This window comes from Callithrix jacchus, chromosome 10 (assembly GCF_049354715.1).
Source record: "Callithrix jacchus isolate 240 chromosome 10, calJac240_pri, whole genome shotgun sequence".
NCBI lineage: Eukaryota > Metazoa > Chordata > Mammalia > Primates > Cebidae > Callithrix > Callithrix jacchus.
In genome coordinates, this window is record NC_133511.1 from 115,900,151 (window position 1) to 115,923,489 (window position 23,339).

Here is a 23,339-nt window from a genome sequence, read left to right on the forward strand (position 1 = left end):
TCTTATTTTAAAAAACAAAACACTCACTGCTTTAATGAAGTGTGCATTCTAGTTGGAAAGGAGGATATATAATAAAGAAATGAATAAATATACAAGAGTGTGAATAAGAACGACGAAGAATAACACGAGATGAGGGAGCAGTGTACATGGGGTGGGGAGAGTGACTGTTACATAAAGGTGGTGAAGAAAGGACTCTATGACTAGGTCACTTTTTAAAAAAGACCTGAATGGAGTGAGGAAATATGCGTGGAAAACAGAAGTACACAGGCCCTGAGTTTGGAGCATGCTTGGCGCTGTGAAAAACAGCAAGGAGAGCAGTCTGAACGAAATGGAGTAAATACAGGTGAAGCAGTAAAAGGTGATGTATGTCAACTAAAATAATGAAGGAGCAGATTTAACCACTTCATAGCATTTGCAGAAAGAAAAAATGTACATGTTTTGTTTCTCAGTGCACTTTTAAACTGTAAAAGTTGGAAGTAATATACAAACAAAGTTAAAAATCCATTTATTTATTTTTCTTTTTTTTTCAGGTGTTCAGAGGAAAGTATTGAGTAGAGGTGAGGAACTAGGATGTTGAAAAGTAAAAAAACGAGAGAAGGAGAGGAAAGAGAGAGAGAGAGAACAGGAATATTGCTTCATTCTAAAAATGGGTATTTAATAATGGCTGATCAATATTTTGTGTATTTAAAATGGAGAACTCTATAAATATTTATTGAGTTCACTTGTTCCGGATCTGAGTTGAAGTCCTGGATATCCTTATTAATTTTCTGTCTCGTTGAGTCTAAATCTCATTATGGGTCTTATGTATCTGGGTATTAAGATCTCTTATTATTGCATTGATCCTTTATCACTGTATCTTTGTTGTTTGAAATCTATTTTATCAAATGTGAGAATTGCAACTCCTGCTTTTTGTTTATTTATTTATTTTTGCTCTCCATTTTGTTGGTAAATTTTTTTTCCAACCCTTTGATTTGAGTCTTTGTGTATCTTTGGATATACCGTTAGGTTTTGGCTGTATCTTTTGATTGGGGGATTTAGTCGATTTAAATTTAGGGTTACTGCCATTTAATGTTAACTGGCTATTTTATCCATTTGTTGATGTAAATTCTTCTTTATGTTGATGCTCTTTACTTTTTGGTATATTTTTAGAAAGGCTCATACTGGATGAAAAGGAATGAGCAAAGTCTCCAAGAAATATGGGACTATGTGAAAAGACCCAATCTACGTTTGATTGGGGTACCTGAATGTGATGGAGAGAATGAATCTGAGCTGGAAAATGCTTTTCAGGATATTATCCAGGAAAATTTTCGCAATCTAGCAAATCCATTTATTTTTACTCAATTTTTCTGGTACTCTGTAGGGTCCAGCCCTACCGGGTCCTGTGAGCCCCTCTCTACTTGTATGGAGATGAGAAACTGTGGAAGTAAAGACACAAAACACAGAGATGGAGAGAAAGAGAGTTTGGACCCAGGGGTCCACTGCCAACCAAAGTGCGGAGTCCGGCAGTGGCACCGAGGGCCTGCACTCTCTGACTTTCATTGAGTACAAAGCAGGGGACAGGGTAGGTAGGGTGAAGTAATGGCGGTTGGTGATCGGGTCAGGTAAATCACGTGTCTTGGAGATAGGGGCCCAGGTCTTTCAAGTAGCAGAGATAAGGTAAGGAGCATAATGCATCAGCACTTTTTCCACACTTGTAAAGAAAGAACAAAGATTAAGATTTGTGTTACTTTTACTGATGATATCTTCCAAGAAAAAGAGGAACCAGGTGCAGAAGCAGAACATGAAAGTGGACATGGAAGGTGACCACGAAGCATAGCATCACATAGAGACAATTAAGCCCCCGATGTCTGTGGGTGTCCCTGACAGCTGTCAGACCTACCACAAGAGCTTGGGGGAGCAGAGTTTTCTCCTACCTCCTACAGGGAAGGAGACATCTTGGACGTCTCCTTCGACAGCTGGCTAAACAGTGGGCACTGTCCCAGCATTGCCACACAGCCAAGGCACCCTCCAGCAGCCCTGACATGGGCGTGTCAGAGGGCTTAAAGCATCTTGCCTTAGGGTCACTTCTTTCACAATGTCACCTTAGGTTCACACTTTGCAACCCGAGAACCATTAGTAACATTAAACGATTATAATGAGTGTATATATTTTAAAGTATCTATACCTGTGATTACTTATGTGATTATATTTCTAATTCCATCATTTATATGGAAACAGGCTGAGGCTTCAGAACCTTGCCTCTGCACTTGCCGGGTCACCCACCCACAGTACTCTAGTTATTTTATCCTTTTAAGATTTAAAACATGAACATGTTGCTTCTATAAAATTACTCAGTAATGACACAAGAATTAATTCATATAAAATGCTATATTTACATATTCTGGATAAAATGTGCCAAGGATGCTGGGCATGGTGGCTCTCGCCTATAATCCCAGCACTTTGTGAGGCTGAGGCGAGCGGATCATGAGGTCAAGAGACTGGCCAACATGGTGAAACCCTGTTTCCATTAAAAATACAAAAAATTAGCTGGGCATGGTGGCACATGCCTGTAGTCCTAGCTACTCAGGAGGCTGAGGCAGGAGAATCGCTTGAACCCAGGAGGCAGAGGTTGTAGTGAGCCGAGATTGCACCACTGCACTCCAGCCTGGTGACAGAGCAAGACACTGTCTCAAAAACAAAAACAAAAACAAAACAAATGTGCTAAGGAAGAGCATATACTTTCATTTAACAATATATGTTTTTAAAATAAAATTAGCACTCTTGGAACAGTATTCAGCTAAGTAAATTTGAAAGCATTAGGCTCAACTTTATATTCTGCTACTCAAATTAAATATTTAAATTATTTCCATTAAATATTCATGTATTACATACAGTTCTACAGAGAAACAGAACCAATAAAAATATGTGTATAAATAAAAGGACATTATTATGGGAAGTGGCTCACGTGAAGTTGGAGGCTGAGAAGTCTCACGACTGCAAACTGGAGAACCAGGAAAGCCAGCAGAGTAACTCAGAGTTTGAAGGCCTGAGAAAGGTCAGGACACGGCTGTGGAACTGGTATAAGGCCTGGAGGCCAAAGGCCCAAAAACCAGGACCTCAAATGTTCAAGAGTAAGAGAAGATGACTGTCCCAGTTCAAGAAAAGAGAAAATTCATCCTTCCTCCACCTTTTTGTTCTTTTCAGGAAAGCCCTCAATAGATTGAATAATGACCACCCACATTGGTGAGGGCAGACCTTCCTTACTCAGTCTCCTGATTCAAATATTAATCACTTTTGGAAACACCTTCACAGACACATTCAGAATAATGTTTAAGCAGCTATCTGGGCATCCCTTAATCCAGCCAAACTGACACATAAAATTGACCATCAGAACTTGCCACATTACATTTAATCCACATGCATTTTCCATACCCAGGGAGAATTTCCCATTTCATGGGAAACTTCCATGTATTTCTATTAATGGACTTATTTTTGCTCTGGTTTTATGTATATTTGCATTGACGTGGTAGGAAAAAAATGCATGTAGAACAAATGAATGTATTAATATCTTTAAGGGTTTTGGCAAGGAAGCCCCAAGATGTCTTAGCCATTCTTGTTTGGGTGTTGTTTCTGGACATAATGTTTCTTTTTATCTAGACAATAGACTTTAACTGGCATGGCCATCACATCAAGAATATAACATTATTGTGGACCTTAAATGTGATTCAGAACATGGAGAAAATCTGACAGAAATAGGTTGTGGTGAATCCTACAATGTTAAACTCACAATCCTAGAGACAATTTTGCCTTCTCAACAACCTTCTTGAATGCGCTCTTCACTTCCTTGTTCCTCAGGCTATAGACCAGGGGGTTCAGCATGGGGATGACCATCGTGTAGAACACAGATGCCATTTTGTCTGTGTCCATGGAGTGACTGGAGCTGGGCTGTAAGTACATGAAGATAATAGTCCCATAGAAGATGGCAACTGCAATGAAGTGAGAGGCACAGGTGGATAAAGCCTTCTGGTATCCTAAAGCTGAGTGCATCTTTAGGATGGTGATAAAAATGAATATGTAGGATATCAAGATAACCAGGAGAGCAAAAAAGATGTTGAAGCTCACAACATAAACAAGAACAAGCTCACTAACACGTCTATCAGAGCAAGCGAGAACCATGATTGCTGGAATATCACAGAAAAAGTGATGGACTTCATTGGACTTACAGAAAGAGAGACTAAATGTGTCCCCAGTGTGGATGGAGGCATTCAGGAAACCACAGAGGTAGGAGCCTATGGTCAGATAAACACACACACTTGTTGTCATGGTCGTGGTGTAATGTAGGGGTTTGCACACTGCTGCATAGCGGTCATAGGCCATTGAGGCCAAAAGGTAATTTTCCACAGTGGCAAAAGCTACAAAAATGTACATTTGAGCAGCACATGCATGGTAGGAGATGACCTTGTCTTCTATAAGGAATCCAGCCATGACCATTGGAGTGACAGCTGAGGAGTAGCCAAAGTCCACTAGAGACAAGTTGCTGAGAAAAAAATACATGGGATTGTGGAGATAGGAATCCCAGAATATCAATACAATAATTCCCAGGTTTCCAACCAGAGTGATAATATAGATGAAGAGGAAGACTATAAAGAGGGGAACTTGCAGTTCTGAGTCATTTGTTAGTCCTAGAAGGATGAACTGTGTTACTTCTGTCTTATTTTCCATCATTGTTCTGGGTACCCATAGGATGCTTGTAGCAATACAAAAAAGAACAGTGTGATTAAATAATTGAATTAAAATTGAAAAGTATAAGTACAATATGTATTCCTTCATTGTAGCAATAACTTGTACTTGATTTCTAAGATTCCCTAGAAAAAGCATGGCCTCAACAGCCAAATTTAGTGCATTAATTATATAGCGTTACATACTGTTGAATCTGAAGAATCTTAATAGATTACCTATCTACACAACTTTCAAATTTTATAAATTTGTAAACTCGTATGAAGAAAATTTACTAACGTGATCAAGATGACTTGTCCAGTTGCATCTATCTGTTAATTCACTTTTCCAGAGCACAGGAAAAGCTGACACATGTTGCTAATTTGCCAAGAACTTCTCTAGACATTTTAGATATACATTCATTATTACCTTGCAACAATATTGTGAATTTGATTCGTTGTTGCATTCATTTAAATTATGAAGCACAGGAGGTGGAATAATGTATTCATATTTACGCAAGTATTAAATGGCAAGACATGCTTTGAACCCATGCCAACCTTTGAACCCATGCTGAGTGGTTCCTAAGTCTAATGGTCTAAACTGAATTTAAATCAAATTGGATACAACCCAATTTACAATCACTCATTGCCTTCTTTGGTGCAAACTCAGTGTTTTAGATCTCACAATGAAGTAAGTGAGTAATATATGCATAGTAAATGTGGTGGGATAAGTGGGGTTTTAGGGGCATGTTCAACTAGCAGAAACAATTTTGAGAGAAGCCTATCATCAGATACAGAGCTTCAGATCTTGGAAGAGATGCATATCAGTCCACTACTTACCACCTGGGAATCATTGGTTCTAATCTAACTCCCTTAAACATCTCATTTTCTTCTGTAAAACTAGAACAGTAATGAGACCTACTTTGAGGTATTATTGTGAGAATTAAATAAGATAATGCATTAAAATGTTAATGTTAATCACAGTCTAACGAGTGCTAGCTATAATATTAAATATTATTATTAGGATGTGGGATGATCTTTTTCTTGATTGGGTAAAGGTGTATGGTGACAAGCAGGGCTTCAGGCATGGGTGAGTTTTGAAATCTTGAGACTCCTATCTCCAATTTTCTTCTCCTCCATACTGGGACCACTGAGATTTTCTGTGTTCTTCAGTGATTCTCAGTTTATTCTTCCTCCAAGCAAATGATTGGTTGCTCTGGAAAATTCATGGGAGTCATTCTTTTTCTTAATTTCTCCCTTGAAATCCACATTTTAGTGTGGGTTAAAAAGTCCCTTTTTCCTAAACCCATTCTTTCTCTTATTTGTGTTATTCCATAGTCAAATAAAAGATTAAGGGTTAAAATTTCCTACATTTTGTGGTATCTTTATTTATCTCACAGATCTGATTTGGTGGCAAATTCCATGTGATAAAATGTTTTATTTGAATTTATTCTTGTTTAGAAACAATATTTTACTATGTATTTATTTTAATGTTTTTAAATTTCAACCTTCATTTTATTTTATTTTATTTTATTTTATTTTATTTTATTTTCAATGTTCGTTTTAGATACAAGAGTTACATGTGCAGATTTGTTACATGAAACATTGTGTAATGCTGAGGTTTGGAGTAGGGATTCTGTCCCCCACTACTGAGCATACTATCTGATAGGTAGTTTTTAACCCCACCTTCCCTTTCTCCACCCTCTAGTAGTCTGCAGTGTCTGTTGTTCCCATATTCATGTCCATGTGTTCTCATCATTTAGCTCTCACTTGTTAGTGAGAATGTGCGGTATTTGGTTTTCTGTTCTTTTGTTACTTTGCTTAGGATTATGTCGTCCAGATTCATCCATGTTGCTGCAAAGGACGTGATTTCTTTCTTATGGCTATGTAGTATTTCACAGTGTACAGATTTCTTAAAGAACTTAAAACAAGGGGAGAAAGCAAACAAAACACACTGCCATGTGTGTGCCTATGCAACTGTATTGCATGCTCTGCACATGTACCCCAAAACCTAAAATGCAATAAAAAAAAGAACTTAAAACAAAGCTACTATTTGACCCAGTATATACCCAAAAAGAAATAAGTCATTTTACTACAAAGACAAAGACGTGATCAACCTAAATGTCCATCAATGATAGATTGGATAAAGAAAATATGGTACATATATACCATGGGATACTATGCAGCCATGAAAAGGTATGAGATCACCTCCTTTGCAGGGACGTTGACAGATCTGGAAGCCATTATCCTCAGCAAACTAATGCAGAAACAGAAAATCAGGTACTGCATGCTCTAACTTTTAAGTGGGAGCTGAATGATGAAAACACATGGACACCTGGTGGAGAAAAACACAGTGGGGCCTGTCAGACAGTGGCAGGTAGGAGGAACAAGAGCATCAGGAAGAAAAGCTAATGTGCTTGGCTTAATACCTAGGTAATGGGATAACCTGTACAGCTAATCACCATGGCACCTGTTTATGTAACAAACCTGCACATCCTGCACATGTACCCCTGAACTTAAAAATTGGAAATTTTTTTTAAAAGCCACATTTATCTGTATGATCATCAGCACACTATTCACAACAGCAAAGGCACAGAATCAGCCCTGGTGCCCATCAATGGTAGATTGGATAAAGAAGATGTAGTACATATACACCATGGATTACTACACAGCCATGATAAAAGAATGAAATCAGAAACAATACTTTTAAATCTTTGTACCTGAATTAAGGTCTTTAGAAGGGTATCCAATCAATACTAACTAATGTTTCCTACTGTCTTTCTCTTAAACACTTGGCAATTTCACTTTCCAAGCCTGACTTATGAAGATGCTATGTTGCTAACTTTAACATACATGACTGCTTTTAGCACACACTATGTTCTACAACCAATAATAAAAACTTTATATATAAATGTGTGTGTGTGTGTGTGTGTGTGTGTGTGTGTAGAGAGAGAGAGAGAGTTAGGTATTATTATTGTTATTACTTTATCATTAAGAACATTGAGAATTTGAGAAGTGATGTGATACTTCAAAATTCTATGGCTAATTTGAGAGTCAAGATTCAAAAGTTGAATAAATCCATCTTCAATCTAATCAAAAGTCAAACCTTTCAGCCGCACATCACTGTCAACATATGTAGATGTGCTAATAGTAATAAGAATGAGATTATAAAGAAAGGTTAAAACACAGGTCATAGCTGGTTGATTCATTTAACACCCTTTTGTAGTTTAAAGAATAAACATTTCACTCATTTTAATTTGTTTGTTTTTGTCTTTGTACAGCTAATGAGAAGCCAATATATAACAAACTGATAAAATTACCACCTTGTCAATCAGAATATCATCTATCTTATTTTTTCATATTTTTGGAGAAAGAAGCATATTTCATAAGAATCACTAAATTTCCTATAATGGAACATGTATGCACTACACTCCACTCAGTATTTTAGAAAAAAATTTGAAAACATCTATTTCTGCTCTCAAATAACTTACAGTAGGTACAGCTGCCCCACTGCTTTTGCATGAGTTACACTTCTCTCTAAAATGTTTCTTAGATATAGAAACTTACCTTACAGCTGGATGAGCAGAAACAGTCAATACAGAATAATTGATCTGTAATCAGAAAATCAGCCATGGAATATTGCATAAATATGTTTAGAGAAGCTTGCTTTCAGATAGTGGTCAACAGGTTTCAAGATCTCTTAGGGATGGGAAAATAAAGGGAAGAACATTAACATGGAACAAGTCCTGAATCTAGTTTTAATTCTTTCTGTGCACTTAAAGGATTTACTTATCTTCTTTCTTGAGAAAATAAATATGTTAATATTACCTCTCTCACATAATTCACAGAATTGCATCTGTAAATAACAAATAAGGGAGCCCTGTGAAACATCTTGTTAAGGGGTCATCATGTGAAAGTCAGTCAATGTAATTTTTAAATTTGGATGTTTTCCCTGAGCATGGTCAGAAAGCATGCAGGAACTAACAGCAATTATCATTTAGATGAATACATGATGATCCGTGGAGCTCTATACACAGTGAGTTCTCTCTAAAACTACATCAGGTTGAGTCCTGTTGGGATTTCAGATGCTAATATATGGAGATATAAAGATAATTATAGGGGCATGGAGATCTCTGGAGATGTCCCCTGTGAGAGGATCTACAACTCCTCATTCTACTTTCCTGGTGAAGAACCAATTAAACTGCCTGTGGGGATCAAGCTGATTATTTTTAATATGCACAAGTAATTTGTTATTTCTTTTTTCCATTCTCTAATTAGTGCATAATTCATATAAAGTAATGCCCAATATTAATACACATTTTACTGTATAGTTCTAAGAATTTTGTTAAATATATGGTTAGATAATGACTACAACAGCCACATAAAAAAAATTATCTGAACCTACTTTTTTGTAACCTCTTTTCCCACCCACTACCCTGGCAACAAGTAAATTATTTTTGTCTAAATAATTTTGCCTTTGCTAGAATATCTTTAAATATAATCTTATGTCTTTAAATATCATCCTGGAATATGTAGTCTTTGAGTCTGTCATCTTCCACTTTCACTTAGCAATTAACTGTCTTGCATACTCTGCTCATGTACCCCAAAACCTATAATCCAATAAAAAATTAAAAAAAAAAAAAGACTCATGCATATTGTTGCCTATGTCAGAGTTAAATCCTTTTTATCGTAGAATATTGCATTATGCGGATACTATAGATTGTATTTCTCATTGTGCAACTGAGGAACATATATATTGGTGATTACAAATAAAGCTGATCTAAACTTTTCATTAAAGATTTCTGGGTCGGGCACACTGACTCATGCCTGTAATCCTAGCACTTTGAGAGGCCAAGGTAGGTGGATCACTTGAGGTCAGGAGTTTGAGACCAGTCTGGCCAACACAGTGAAGCCCCGTATCTACTAAAAATACAAAAATTAGCCAAGCATGGTGGCAGGCACCTGTAATCTCAGTTACTCAGGAGGTTGAGGCAGAAAAATCACTTGAACCTGGGAGGTGGAGGCTGCAGTGAGCTGAGATCGCACCACTGCACTGTAGCCTAGGTGATAGAGTGAGACTCTGTCTCAAAAAAAAAAAAATTTCTGAGGTGAACATAAATTTTCATTTCATTTGAATAAATATTGACACGTCAGATTGAATTGTCATATGGTAAGCAAAGGTTTATCTGAATAAGAAACTGCCAACATCTTTTCTGAAGATACTATTTTGAATACTCACTAGCAGTCGATTAAAATTGTTTCACTTCCTTATCAGCATTTTATATTTTAAAGTTTTTTTAAATTTAATTTTTATTTTACTTTCATTTTTGATTTTTCTTTAAGACATCTTGAGAAATCTCCTTGGAAATCTTCTTAACACTTATCTACTTTATCACCACAATTCTGGCCTAGGAATGCTTTTCTTTTCCAACAAGGGAGACATATTCATCCTTTTGCACAGATTAATCACTTTGCACTGTTGCTTTTGAGCCCACACCGCACCCCCAAACAGACTTATCACATCTCCCTTAGGGCAAGCAAGTATCATGGTTAAACATTTGTTCTGTGCACCAAGTTTGCTTCACTTCAAATTTGAGTAAGAAATGCACCCTTTTCAAACTTCTTTGTAAGGAAGAAGAAAATACTATCTTGTCATTCTCATAAGAATTTCAAGAATATAATCACACGACATATTTATAGAGCACAGCACACTTTCTATCACATATCAGATGTCCCATGGGATAAATAATAATATTTATTATTTATAAAAATGTCCATAGATGGGTCACAAAAATAGTGGTACATAAACAATCCACTTGCTTTTCTATATGTGTGTGTCCCATTCCAGCGAGGCAGGACATATAATAGTTATAGATAATGAACTATGAAAAGAATTGTAATGTTGGCTGAAGCATACACCCTATTCTCCAGTTATTTCGCCTCCTGCTATGATAATCAAAAGGCTTAATGTTTCAGCAGGTGCAGCAACAGATGGTGATACCTTCATCAGCAGGTGTCTTTGAGTGACCACATACAGCTTTTCACTTAGCCAGCCAATCTGCCTGATAAACCTGTAGTAGCATAAGCGGGAAATAAATCTGTAGGATGCTGAATAACGATCTTCCAAAATATCAGATTCCAATACCTGGAATCTATAAACTTTATATGACAATGGCTTTGCAATTATGATCAAATTAAAGATAGTGAGATGGAGATTAATCTGAATTATTTGGTGGGCTCTAAATCCAGTTACCAGTTCCTTGTAAGACAGGGGAAGGAAAAATGATAGATTAGAATATTTTAAGGAGCTGTTACACCACAGAAACACTAAAAAAGCAAGGAAAAACTGGCACAATCAACTTGGTTTGAACACTGGAAAGTAGTCAAGGATCTACAGAAACAAAGTGATTGATGAATAAAGAAAAAGGTGACTTCACATCACATTTTTAGAAAGTATCTGTCTAACTGCTATGTGACCACAGGTAAAGGAACAGAGACATCAGAGGCCACATATAACAATAAATACATTCTTTAAAATATTTTAATAAAACTTATGTAATAAACAACTGCACCTACAGCAAGCAACAACAAATGAAACAAGGGGTGTGAGGGGGGAGATAATTTGACTTCCAGAATTACCATATTATAATTTTTAAAATGTCATACTTTCAAGCAAAAATAAGACACATATGAAGGATCAAGAAACAATGTCCGATTTACAAGAGAATAGAAATTAACTGAAATTGTCCTGTGGAAGCACAAATGTTATACCTAGAAGACAAAAATCTTAAATCACTTGCCTTAAATGGGTTAAAAAATATTACGGAAAAAAACTGAGAAGGAACTAAAGAAAACTAGGACAATGGTGTTTTAATATATAGTAAATATCAATTAAAATACAATTTACTAAAATAAACCAGATTGAATTTCTGGAACTAAAAAGTACAATGAGTGAAATAAAAAATTCACCAGAGAGTTGTAACAATTATTCGACAAGAGAAGAAAAAAATCAATGAACTCCTTCCTTCTCTCCCTCCCTCCCTCCCATCCCTCCCTCCCTCCCTCCCTCCCTCCCTCCCTCCCTCCCTCCCTCCCTCCCTCCCTCCCTCCCTCCCTCCTTCCTTCCTTCCTTCCTTCCTTCCTTCCTTCTTTCCTTCCTTCTTTTTTTTTTGAGACAAAGAGTTATGCTGTCACCCAGGCTGTAGTACAGTGGTATGATCATGACTCATTGCAGTCTCCAACTCTTGGCTCTAAGTGATCCTCCCGCCTCCCAAGTACTGGGGCCCCAGGCATGCACCAACACACCTGGCTACATTTTCTTCTTCTTCTTCTTCTTTTTTTATTTTGAGTCAAGGTTTTGCCATGTTGCCCAGGCTGTTTTTGTACTCCTGCACTCAAGTGCTCCATCTGCCTCAGCCTCCCAAAGTGCTGGTGTTGTAGAAATGAGCCACCATGTCTGGCCAAATCAGTAAATTTCTAGACATGTCAATTAAAATAATCTGGTCTGAGGAGAAGAAAAAAAAAAACAGAATGAAGACAAAATAAAAAGAATTTGAGACCTATTGCATGCTGTCAAGTATACCAACATTAGCACAGTAGAGTACATGAATATCTCATTTCACCTCTGGTGAAATAAGAAAAAGTTCAGAAGAAATACTTTAAAAAGTATGGTCACCAACTTCCCAAACTTGATTAATTTCATAAATCTGCACTTAGAAAAAGCTCACAAAGTTTAAGGATTAACATGAAGCAATTCCCTATTGAGAATTTTTTTTTTTATTTTTTTTTTTTAAATTTTTTATTGGATTATAGGTTTTGGGGTACATGAGCAGAGCATGCAAGACAGTTGCGTAGGTACACACATGGCAGTGTGCTTTGCTTTTCTTCTCCCCTTCACCCACATTTGGCATTTCTCCCCAGGCTATCCCTCCCCACCTCCCCCTCCCACTGGCCCTCCCCTTTTCCCCCCAATAGACCCCAGTGTTTAGTACTCCCCTTTCTGTGTCCATGTGTTCTCATTTTTCATCACCCACCTATGAGTGAGAATATGCGGTGTTTCATTTTTTGTTCTTGTGTCAGTTTGCTGAGGATGATGTTTTCCAGATTCATCCATGTCCCTACAAACGACACGAACTCATCATTTCTGATTGCTGCATAATATTCCATGGTGTATATGTGCCACATTTTTCCAATCCAGTCTATTATCAATAGGCATTTGGGTTGATTCCAGGTCTTTGCTATTGTAAACAGTGCTGCAATGAACATTCGTGTACATGTGTCCTTATAGTAGAACGATTTATAGTCTTTTGGATATATACCCAGTAATGGGATTGCTGGGTCAAATGGAATTTCTATTTCTAAGGCCTTGAGGAATCGCCACACTGTCTTCCACAATGGTTGAACTAACTTACACTCCCACCAACAGTGTAAAAGTGTTCCTTTTTCTCCACATCCTCTCCAGCATCTGTTGTCTCCAGATTTTTTAATGATCGCCATTCTAACTGGCGTGAGATGGTATCTCAATGTGGTTTTGATTTGCATCTCTCTGATGACCAGTGACGATGAGCATTTTTTCATATGATTGTTGGCCTCATATATGTCTTCTTTCGAAAAGTATCTGTTCATATCCTTTGCCCACTTTTGAATGGGCTTGTTTGTTTTTTTCCTGTAAATCTGCTTGAGTTGTTTGTAAATTCTGGATATCAGCCCTTTGTCAGATGGGTAGACTGCGAAAATTTTTTCCCATTCTGTTGGTTGCCGATCCACTCTAGTGACTGTTTCTTTTGCCGTGCAGAAGCTGTGGAGTTTCATTAGGTCCCATTTGTCTATTTTGGCTTTTGTTGCCAATGCTCTTGGTGTTTTGTTCATGAAGTCCTTGCCTACTCCTATGTCCTGGATAGTTTTGCCTAGATTTCCTTCTAGGGTTTTTATGGTGCCAGGTCTTATGTTTAAGTCTTTAATCCATCTGGAGTTAATTTTAGTGTAAGGTGTCAGGAAGGGGTCCAGTTTCTGCTTTCTGCACATGGCTAGCCAGTTTTCCCAACACCATTTGTTAAACATGGAATCCTTGCCCCATTGCTTGTTTTTGTCAGGTTTATCAAAGATTGTATAGTTGTATGTATGTTGTGTTGCCTCCGGTGCCTCTGTTTTGTTCCATTGGTCTATATCTCTGTTTTGGTACCAGTACCATGCTGTTTTGATTACTGTAGCCTTGTAGTATAGTTTGAAATCCGGTAGTGTGATGCCCCCCGCTGTGTTCTTTTTGCTTAGAATTGACTTGGCTATGCGGGCTCTCTTTTGGTTCCATATGAAGTTCATGGTGGTTTTTTCCAGTTCTGTGAAGAAAGTCAATGGTAGCTTGATGGGGATAGCATTGATTCTGTAAATTACTTTGGGCAGTATAGCCATTTTTACGATATTAATTCTTCCTAACCATGAACATGGAATGTTTCTCCATTTGTTTGTGTCCTCTCTGATTTCGTTGAGCAGTGGTTTGTAGTTCTCCTTGAAGAGGTCCCTTACGTTCCTTGTGAGTTGTATTCCAAGGTATTTTATTCTTTTTGTAGCAATTGCGAATGGCAGTTCGCTCTTGATTTGGCTTTCTTTAAGTCTGTTATTGGTGTAGACGAATGCTTGTGATTTTTGCACATTGATTTTATATCCTGAGACTTTGCTGAAGTTGCTTATCAGTTTCAGGAGTTTTTGGGCTGAGGCGATGGGGTCTTCTAGGTATACTATCATGTCGTCTGCAAATAGAGACAATTTGGCTTCCACCTTTCCTATTTGAATACCCTTTATTTCTTTTTCTTGCCTGATTGCTCTGGCTAGAACTTCCAGTACTATATTGAATAGGAGTGGTGAGAGAGGGCATCCTTGTCTAGTACCAGATTTCAAAGGGAATGCTTCCAGTTTTTGCCCATTCAGTATGATATTGGCTGTTGGTTTGTCATAAATAGCTTTTATTACTTTGAAATACGTTCCATCGATACCGAGTTTATTGAGGGTTTTTAGCATAAAGGGCTGTTGAATTTTGTCAAATGCCTTCTCTGCGTCAATTGAGATAATCATGTGGTTTTTGTTTTTGGTTCTGTTTATGTGGTGAATTACGTTGATAGACTTGCGTATGTTGAACCAGCCTTGCATCCCCGGGATGAATCCTACTTGATCATGATGAATAAGTTTTTTGATTTGCTGTTGCAATCGGCTTGCCAATATTTTATTGAAGATTTTTGCATCTATGTTCATCATGGATATTGGCCTGAAGTTTTCTTTTCTCGTTGGGTCTCTGCCGGGTTTTGGTATCAGGATGATGTTGGTCTCATAAAATGATTTGGGAAGGATTCCCTCTTTTTGGATTCTTTGAAATAGTTTTAGAAGGAATGGTACCAGCTCCTCCTTGTGTGTCTGGTAGAATTCGGCTGTGAACCCATCTGGACCTGGGCTTTTTTTGTGAGGTAGGCTCTTAATTGCTGCCTCAACTTCAGACCTTGTTATTGGTCTATTCATAGTTTCAGCTTCCTCCTGGTTTAGGCTTGGGAGGACACAGGAGTCCAGGAATTTATCCATTTCTTCCAGGTTTACTAGTTTATGTGCATAGAGTTGTTTGTAATATTCTCTGATGATGGTTTGAATTTCTGTGGAATCTGTGGTGATTTCCCCTTTATCATTTTTTATTGCATCTATTTGGTTGTTCTCTCTTTTCTTTTTAATCAATCTGGCTAGTGGTCTGTCTATTTTGTTGATCTTTTCAAAAAACCAGCTCTTGGATTTATTGATTTTTTGAAGGGTTTTTCGTGTCTCAATCTCCTTCAGCTCAGCTCTGATCTTAGTAATTTCTTGTCTTCTGCTGGGTTTTGACCTAGAGCTTGCTCCTCTAGCTCTTTCAATTTTGACGATAGGGTGTCAATTTTGGATCTCTCCATTCTCCTCATATGGGCACTTATTGCTATATACTTTCCTCTAGAGACTGCTTTAAATGTGTCCCAGAGGTTCTGGCACGTTGTGTCTTCATTCTCATTGGTTTCGAAGAACTTCTTTATTTCTGCCTTCATTTCGTTGTTTACCCAGTCAACATTCAAGAGCCAGTTGTTCAATTTCCATGAAGCTGTGCGGTTCTGGGTCTGTTTCTGAATTCTGAGTTCTAACTTGATTGCACTATGGTCTGAGAGGCTGTTTGTTATGATTTCAGTTGTTTTGCATTTGTTGAGCAGTGCTTTACTTCCAATTATGTGGTCAATTTTAGAGTAGGTGTGATGTGGTGCTGAGAAGAATGTGTATTCTGTGGATTTGGGGTGGAGAGTTCTGTAAATGTCCACCAGGTTTGCTTGCTCCAGGTCTGAGTTCAAGCCCTGGGTATCCTTGTTGATTTTCTGTCTGGTTGATCTGTCTAGTATTGACAGTGGAGTGTTAAAGTCTCCCACTATTATTGTGTGGGAGTCTAAGTCCTTCTGTAAGTCATTAAGAACTTGCCTTATGTATCTGGGTGCTCCTGCATTGGGTCCATATATGTTTAGGATCGTTAGCTCTTCTTGTTGTATCGATCCTTTTACCATTATGTAATGGCCTTCTTTGTCTCTTTTGATCTTTGTTGCTTTAAAGTCTATTTTATCAGAGATGAGAATTGCAACTCCTGCTTTTTTTTGCTTTCCATTAGCTTGGTAAATCTTCCTCCATCCCTTTATTTTGAGCCTTTGTGTATCCTTGCATGTGAGATGGGTTTCCTGGATACAGCACACTGATGGGTTTTGGATTTTTATCCAATTTGCCAGTCTGTGTCTTTTGATTGGTGCATTTAGTCCATTTACATTTAGGGTTAATATTGTTATGTGTGAATTTGATACTGCCATTTTGATGCTAAGTGGCTGTTTTGCCTGTTAGTTGTTGTAGATTCTTCATTATGTTGAAGCTCTTTAGCATTCAGTGTGATTTTGGAATGGCTGGTACTGATTGATCCTTTCTATGTGTAGTGCCTCTTTTAGGAGCTCTTGTAAAGCAGGCCTGGTGGTGACAAAATCTCTGAGTACTTGCTTGTTCGCAAAGGATTTTATTCTTCCTTCACTTCTGAAGCTCAGTTTGGCTGGATATGAAATTCTGGGTTGAAAGTTCTTTTCTTTAAGAATGTTGAATATTGGCCCCCACTCTCTTCTGGCTTGTAGTGTTTCTGCCGAGAGATCTGCTGTGAGTCTGATGGGCTTCCCTTTGTGGGTGACCCGACCTTTCTCTCTGGCTGCCCTTAGTATTCTCTCCTTTATTTCAACCCTGTTGAATCTGACGATTATGTGCCTTGGGGTTGCTCTTCTTGCGGAATATCTTTGTGGTGTTCTCTGTATTTCCTGCAATTGAGTGTTGGCTTGTCTTGCTAGGTGGGGGAAATTTTCCTGGATGATGTCCTGAAGAGTATTTTCCAGCTTGGATTCATTCTCTTCGTCCCCTTCTGGTACACCTATCAAACGTAGGTTAGGTCTTTTCACATAGTCCCACATTTCTTGGAGACTTTGTTCATTCCTTTTTGCGCTTTTTTCTCTGATCTTGGTTTCTCGATTTATTTCATTGAGTTGGTCTTCGACTTCAGATATTCTTTCTTCTGCTTGGTCAATTCGGCTATTGAAACTTGCGTTTGCTTCGCGAAGTTCTCGTATTGTGTTTTTCAGCTCCTTTAATTCATTCATATTCCTCTCTAAGGTATCCATTCTTGTTATCATTTCCTCGAATCTTTTTTCAAATCTTTTTTCAAGGTTCTTAGTTTCTTTGCATTGATTTAATACATGATCTTTTAGCTCACAAAAGTTTCTCATTATCCATCTTCTGAAGTCTAATTCCGTCATTTCGTCACAGTCATTCTCCGTCCAGCTTTGTTCCCTTGCTGGTGAGGAGTTTTGGTCCTTTCTAGGAGGCGATGTGTTCTGGTTTCGGGTGTTTTCCTCCTTTTTGCGCTGGTTTCTTCCCATCTTTGTGGATTTGTCCGCTGGTCGTCTGCGTAGTTGCTGACTTTTCGTTTGGGTCTCTGAGTGGACACCCAGAATGTTGATGATGAAGTATTTCTGTTGCTTGGTTTTCCTTCTACCAGTCTAGCCCCTTCACTGTACGACTGTTGAGGTCCGCTCCAGACCCTGCTTGTCTGGGGTGCACCTCTAGTAGCCGTGGCACAGCGAGGGAAGCTACCAGTTTCTTTTTTCTGCTCTCTTTGTCCCAGGATGATGCCTGCCTAATGACAGTCTTTTGGATATAGAGGGGTCAGGGAGCTGCTTGAGGAGACAGTTTGTACTTTATAGGGGTTTAATTGCTGAGCTGTGCACCCTGTTGTTTATTCAGGGCTGTTAGGCTGCTATGTTTGATTCTGCTGCAACACAGCTCATTAAACAACCCTTTTTTTTTTCTCAAATGCTCTGTGTTGAGGGGTTTGGGCTTTATTTTTGGATGTCCGATCAGATGTCCTGCCCAGCTCAAAGGCAGACTAGCCACTGTTTGGCTGCCGAGGCTCCGCCCTGCTGTTGTGTGATTCGCGCTGTTCCTGCCGGCTCTGCTGTGGTCTCCGCCACGCCCTGCGGCGGAGTCTCTTCGTTGTAGCGTGTTGCCTCAGCAACGGCAGGCTGCGTCAGCAGTGGGCGTGTATCTCAGTAGGGACGGGTTGCCTCGGCAACGGCTGGCTGCGTCAGCAGTGGGCGTGTATCTCAGTTGGGGCGGGTTGCCTCGGCAACGGCTGGCTGCCTCAGCAGTGGGCGTGTATATCAGTTGGGGCAGGTTGCCTCCGTAGTGGTGGACGCCCCTCCCCCACAGAGCGTCTCGGACCGTCTGCCCGGGATAGTTTGAAATCGCGGTTTTGTTCGTCCCACTGGGTATCCCAAGCGATCTGTCCCTGCAATCCCCTGGGCTGGGCTACTGTGCAAGTCTCGTTCAGTCTCAAGTCCAGCCCTCTCAAGTCTCAGGTTGCTGGTTCAACAAGGCACCCAGACAAGCGCACCCTGTGGGGATTGCTGGGTAGGGCCGGCTGCCGCCGCCCCGGCTGCCGGCTTCGCCAGGCAGACCTACTGCCTGGCGTCCCGTGTCTTTTTATACTTGGGAGTTTCCCCGTTCTGTGGGCAACAAAGATCAGTCTGGAAATGCAGCACTGACTCACCGTTTGCGAATTCAACGCGGGCTCCAATCCTGGGTTCGAGAATTTTTTATCTATAGTCATTAGAAATATTGTCTGTAGTTTCCATTTCTCATGGTACCTTTTTCTTGTTTTGAATATGAGAATAATGCTGGTCACATAAAATTAGCTTAAAAGTGTTCTCTTTAGTTATTTTGAAGAATGTGATAATAACTGGCCGTTCCTCTTTTCAAAAATGTTTGGTAAATTTCACCAGAGAAGACATCTGGTTCTGGGATTTAATTTGGGGGAGATTTTTGACTACTGATTCAATCTCTTTACCCATCATATGTCTGTCCAGACTTTGTATTTTTTCATGATTCAGTCTTGGTATGTTCTATGATTCTAGGAATTTATTCATTTCTTCTTGGGTATTCAGTCTCTAGGTATAAAATTGTTCATAATAGTCTCTTACAATCCTTTTTACTTTGGTGGCATCAGTTATAATTTCACAATTTTTATTTTAAAAAATTTGAATCATTTCTCTCTTTTGCTTAATAAGTCTAGCTAAGCATTTGTTGATTTTATCTTTTCCAAAAAACTAACTCTTACGTTCACTGATTTTTCTATTGTTTTTATATTTTTTAGTTTTTTTTTTTTTAATTTTTTATTGGATTTTAGGTTTTGGGGTACATGAGCAGAGCATGCAAGACAGTTGCGTAGGTACACACATGGCAGTGTGCTTTTCTTTCCTTGTCCCCTTCACCCACCTTTGGCATTTCTCCCCAGGCTATCCCTCCCCACCTCCCCCTCCCACTGGCCCTCCCCTTTTCCCCCCAATAGACCTCAGTGTTTAGTACTCCCCTTTCTGTGTCCATGTGTTCTCATTTTTCATCACCCACCTATGAGTGAGAATATGCGGTGTTTCATTTTCTGTTCTTGTGTCTTTTCTGTTCTCATATGTATTATTTCCTTCCTTCTTCGAAATTTTATCTTAATTTGTTCTAGATCTTTGAAGTATACAGTTAGGTGGTTTATTTGGAATCTTTCTTCTTTTAATATAGTCACTCATTGTTAGAAATTTCCTTCTTAGTAATGTTTTTCCTACATCCCATCAGCTTTGGTATGTTGTGTTTTTGTTTTCATTTGTCTCAACATATATTATTCTTTATTGTTTTATTTTTAATAAAAAAACAATAATTGTATATATTTAAGGGGTACAAAATTATATTTCAATATATGTGTACACTGTGGAATGATCAAATCAGAATCATTATCAAACCTATAAAATCAGAGATGAAAAAGAAGATATTACAACTGATACTAAAGAAATACAAAAGATGATAAAAAAAAAACTGCTATAAACAATTGTATTTCAACAAATTGGAAAACCTAGAATAAATAGATAAATTCCTGGAAATAGAAAACCTAGTAAGGTTGAATTTTAAAAATAGAATATCTAAAGAGAACAATAACAATTAATGAAATTGAATCAGTAATAAAGTCTCCAATCAAAGAAAAGTGCAGGACCTCATGGCTTCACTGATGAATTCTACCAAAAAAATAAGTTTTTGTAACTGTTCACAGACTATAGAAAACAATTGAAAAGAATGGAACACTTCCAAATTCATGCTCTGAGGTGATAATTACCCTAAAACCAAGACCAGACTCAGAAAGAAAGAAAGCTACAGGCCAATATCTATGATGAATGTAAATGCAAAAATATTGAACAAAATCCTAGCAATAAAAATTCAACAGCACATTAAAAAGATCATTCATCACGATCAAGTGGGATTTTTTTCCAGGGATGCAGGAATGGTTTAACATATGCAAATCAATAAATGTGATATATCATATTATCAAAAAAAGGATAAAAACATGATTATTTCAATAGATGCAGAAAAAGCATTCGACGAAATTCAATATTGCTTCATGAAAAAAACCTCAACGAATCAGGAATAGAAGGATTATACCTTCACATAACAAAGGCAACATGTAATAAATCCACAGCCAGCATTTATTGAATGAGAAAGAGTTGAAAGCTCTTCCTCTAAGATCTCCAACAAGATGAGAATGTGCCCACAAGAAGACTTGTCTGGTGTTCCTGTTTAACAAGTATGTTTGCATTGGAATGTGGTAGAGAAAATGCAAGTGGAACAAGTGAGTAAACCAAATGTCATTAGTAAGCTGTGACCAGCACCTTCCAAAAATTCTAATAATTCCCTTTAGCCTTCCACATTCAGGTGTTACAGTTCTGAGAATGTTTTCTTTTTATTAAATAATTGACTTCTAAGAATATCAATTCAAAAGAATATCACCTCATAAACAAATGTATTGCGGCATTTCAAATGTAACTCATTGCATGAGGAAGGTCTGGGATGAGTGAAACACTTTTGTGTATACAGCAATGTTAAAATTCCACTCTTACAGAAATTTTTGCCTTCTCAACACTTTCTTGAATGCATTCTTGACTTCTCTGTTCCTCAGGCTATAAACCACAGGGTTCAACATGGGGATGATTATAGCATAGAACACGGATGCCATTTTGTCTGCATCCATGGAGTGGCTGGAGCTGGGCTGCAAATACATGAAGATGACTGTCCCATAGAAGATGGAGACTGCAGTGAGGTGAGAAGCACAGGTAGACAGCGCTTTTTGGTGTCCCTTAGCTGAATGCATCTTCAAGATGGTGATGAATATGAACAGGTAGGAGATCAAGATAACTAAAAGAGCAAAAAAGATATTGAAGCTTGACATAAAAACCAGAATCACCTCACTAATGTGTTTATCAGAGCAAGACAGAGCCATGATGGCGGGAACATCACAGAAAAAGTGATGTACCAGATTGGACTTACAGAAAGAGAGACTGACTATGTCCCCAATGTGGAATGAGGCATTTAGGAAGCCACAGACATAAGAGCCTAGGGCCAGACAAGCACATACACTGGCTGTCATGGTGGTGGTGTAGTGTAGGGGTTTGCATACTGCTGCATAGCGGTCATAGGCCATTGAGGCCAGTAAGTAATTTTCCACAGTGGCCAAGGCTACAAAGAAGAACATCTGAACAGCACATGCATTGTAGGAGATGACCTTGTCTCCTGTAAGGAACTCAGCCATGACCTTGGGAGTGACAGCTGAGGAGTATCCAAAGTCCACCAGAGACAGATTACTGAGAAAGAAGTACATGGGAGTGTGGAGACAAGACTCCAGCAGGATCAGCAGCATCATCCCCAGGTTCCCACACAGAGTGAGGAGGTAGATGAGGGTAAACAAGATAAAGAGGGGGACCTGTAGTTCCGAGGCATCGGTTAATCCTAGAAGAATGAACTTTGTAACTTCTGTACAATTCTCCATCAGTATTCTCTGGGAATCACAAGATGTCCTGTAGTAATGAGAAATAAAGGAATGGAGTGTTAAACAAAAAAGAGATTTAGAAACATATAAATACTATGTTCATTATGTAATTATAGCAATGATTCATACTTCAAAATTCTATAGATCTAAAGCATAGGTTTAACAACAATATTTAGTGCATTATCTACAGAGTTACAATCTGTTGAATCCAGGAGATCTTTATAAATAATATCCCAATATTTCCATTTTATAAATTTATAAACTAATATGTAGTATATTTAATTAATGATGTGTCCAAGATGACTAATCTGCAATTAATTTTTCTGCAAATTTAGTTTTCCCTAATCTAGTAAAACTTATGTATTTATGTTGCTCACATACTGGGAACTGTTCTAGGCAATTTGTATGTATATTTATTGATTCCCCTCAACAATATAATGCGGTTGATTAGTTATTACATTTATATAGATTATGAGGCTCACAAGATTAAGTGATTTATTTGTATATACACAAGTATTAATAGTCAAGCCTCTCTTTGGGCCCAGGAGAGTCGTTCTCAAGCTCAATGATCTAAATTGAAAGTGAAGAAAATGGAACAACCAAATAGATGCAATAAAAAACGATAAAGGGCAATTCACCACAGATTTCACAGAAATTCAAACCATCATCAGAGAATACTACAAACAACTCTATGCACATAAACTAGTAAACCTAGAAGAAATGGATAAATTCCTGGACATCTGTGTCCTCCCAAGTCTAAACCAGGAGAAAGCCGAAACTATGAACAGACCAATAACAAAGTCTGAAGTCGAGGCAGCAATTAAGAGCCTACCACACAAAAAAAGCCCAGGTCCAGATGGGTTCACAGCTGAATTCTACCAGACACACAAAGAGGAGCTAGTACCACTCCTTCTGAAACTATTACAAATAATCCAAAAAGAGAGAATCCTTCCCAAATCATTTTATGAGACCAACATCATCCTGATACCAAAACCCGGCAGAGACTCAACAAGAAAAAAAAACTTCAGGCCAATATCCATGATGAACATAGATGCAAAAATCTTCAATAAAATACTGGCAAACCAACTGCAACAGCAAATCAAAAAACTTATCCATCATGATCAAGTAGGATTCATCTGGGGATGCAAGGCTGGTTCAACATATGCAAGTCTAGAAACATAATTCACCACATAAACAGAACCAAAAACAAAAACCACACG

The 23,339-nt window shown here is 38.2% G+C and overlaps 2 protein-coding genes across 2 annotated transcripts in view; both read right to left on the bottom strand.

The window, feature by feature from the left end:
- Positions 1 to 488: 488 nt before the first annotated feature.
- Positions 489 to 5,580, bottom strand: LOC100395875 (olfactory receptor 5B3). Its single transcript, XM_035264357.3, has one exon. It carries the CDS (start codon positions 4,855 to 4,857, stop codon positions 3,763 to 3,765), a length of 1,095 nt encoding a protein of 364 aa, XP_035120248.1. The 5' UTR covers positions 4,858 to 5,580; the 3' UTR covers positions 489 to 3,762.
- A 14,035-nt stretch (positions 5,581 to 19,615) lies between these two features.
- LOC100393207 (olfactory receptor 5B2) overlaps positions 19,616 to 23,339 on the bottom strand; it is a 29,215-nt gene continuing 25,491 nt past the window's right edge. The window contains exon 5 of the mRNA XM_035262779.3: positions 19,616 to 22,147. Coding sequence (XP_035118670.3) covers positions 21,190 to 22,119 — 930 coding nt within the window. The 5' untranslated portion in view covers positions 22,120 to 22,147 and the 3' untranslated portion in view covers positions 19,616 to 21,189. The remainder of the gene's footprint in view (positions 22,148 to 23,339) is intronic.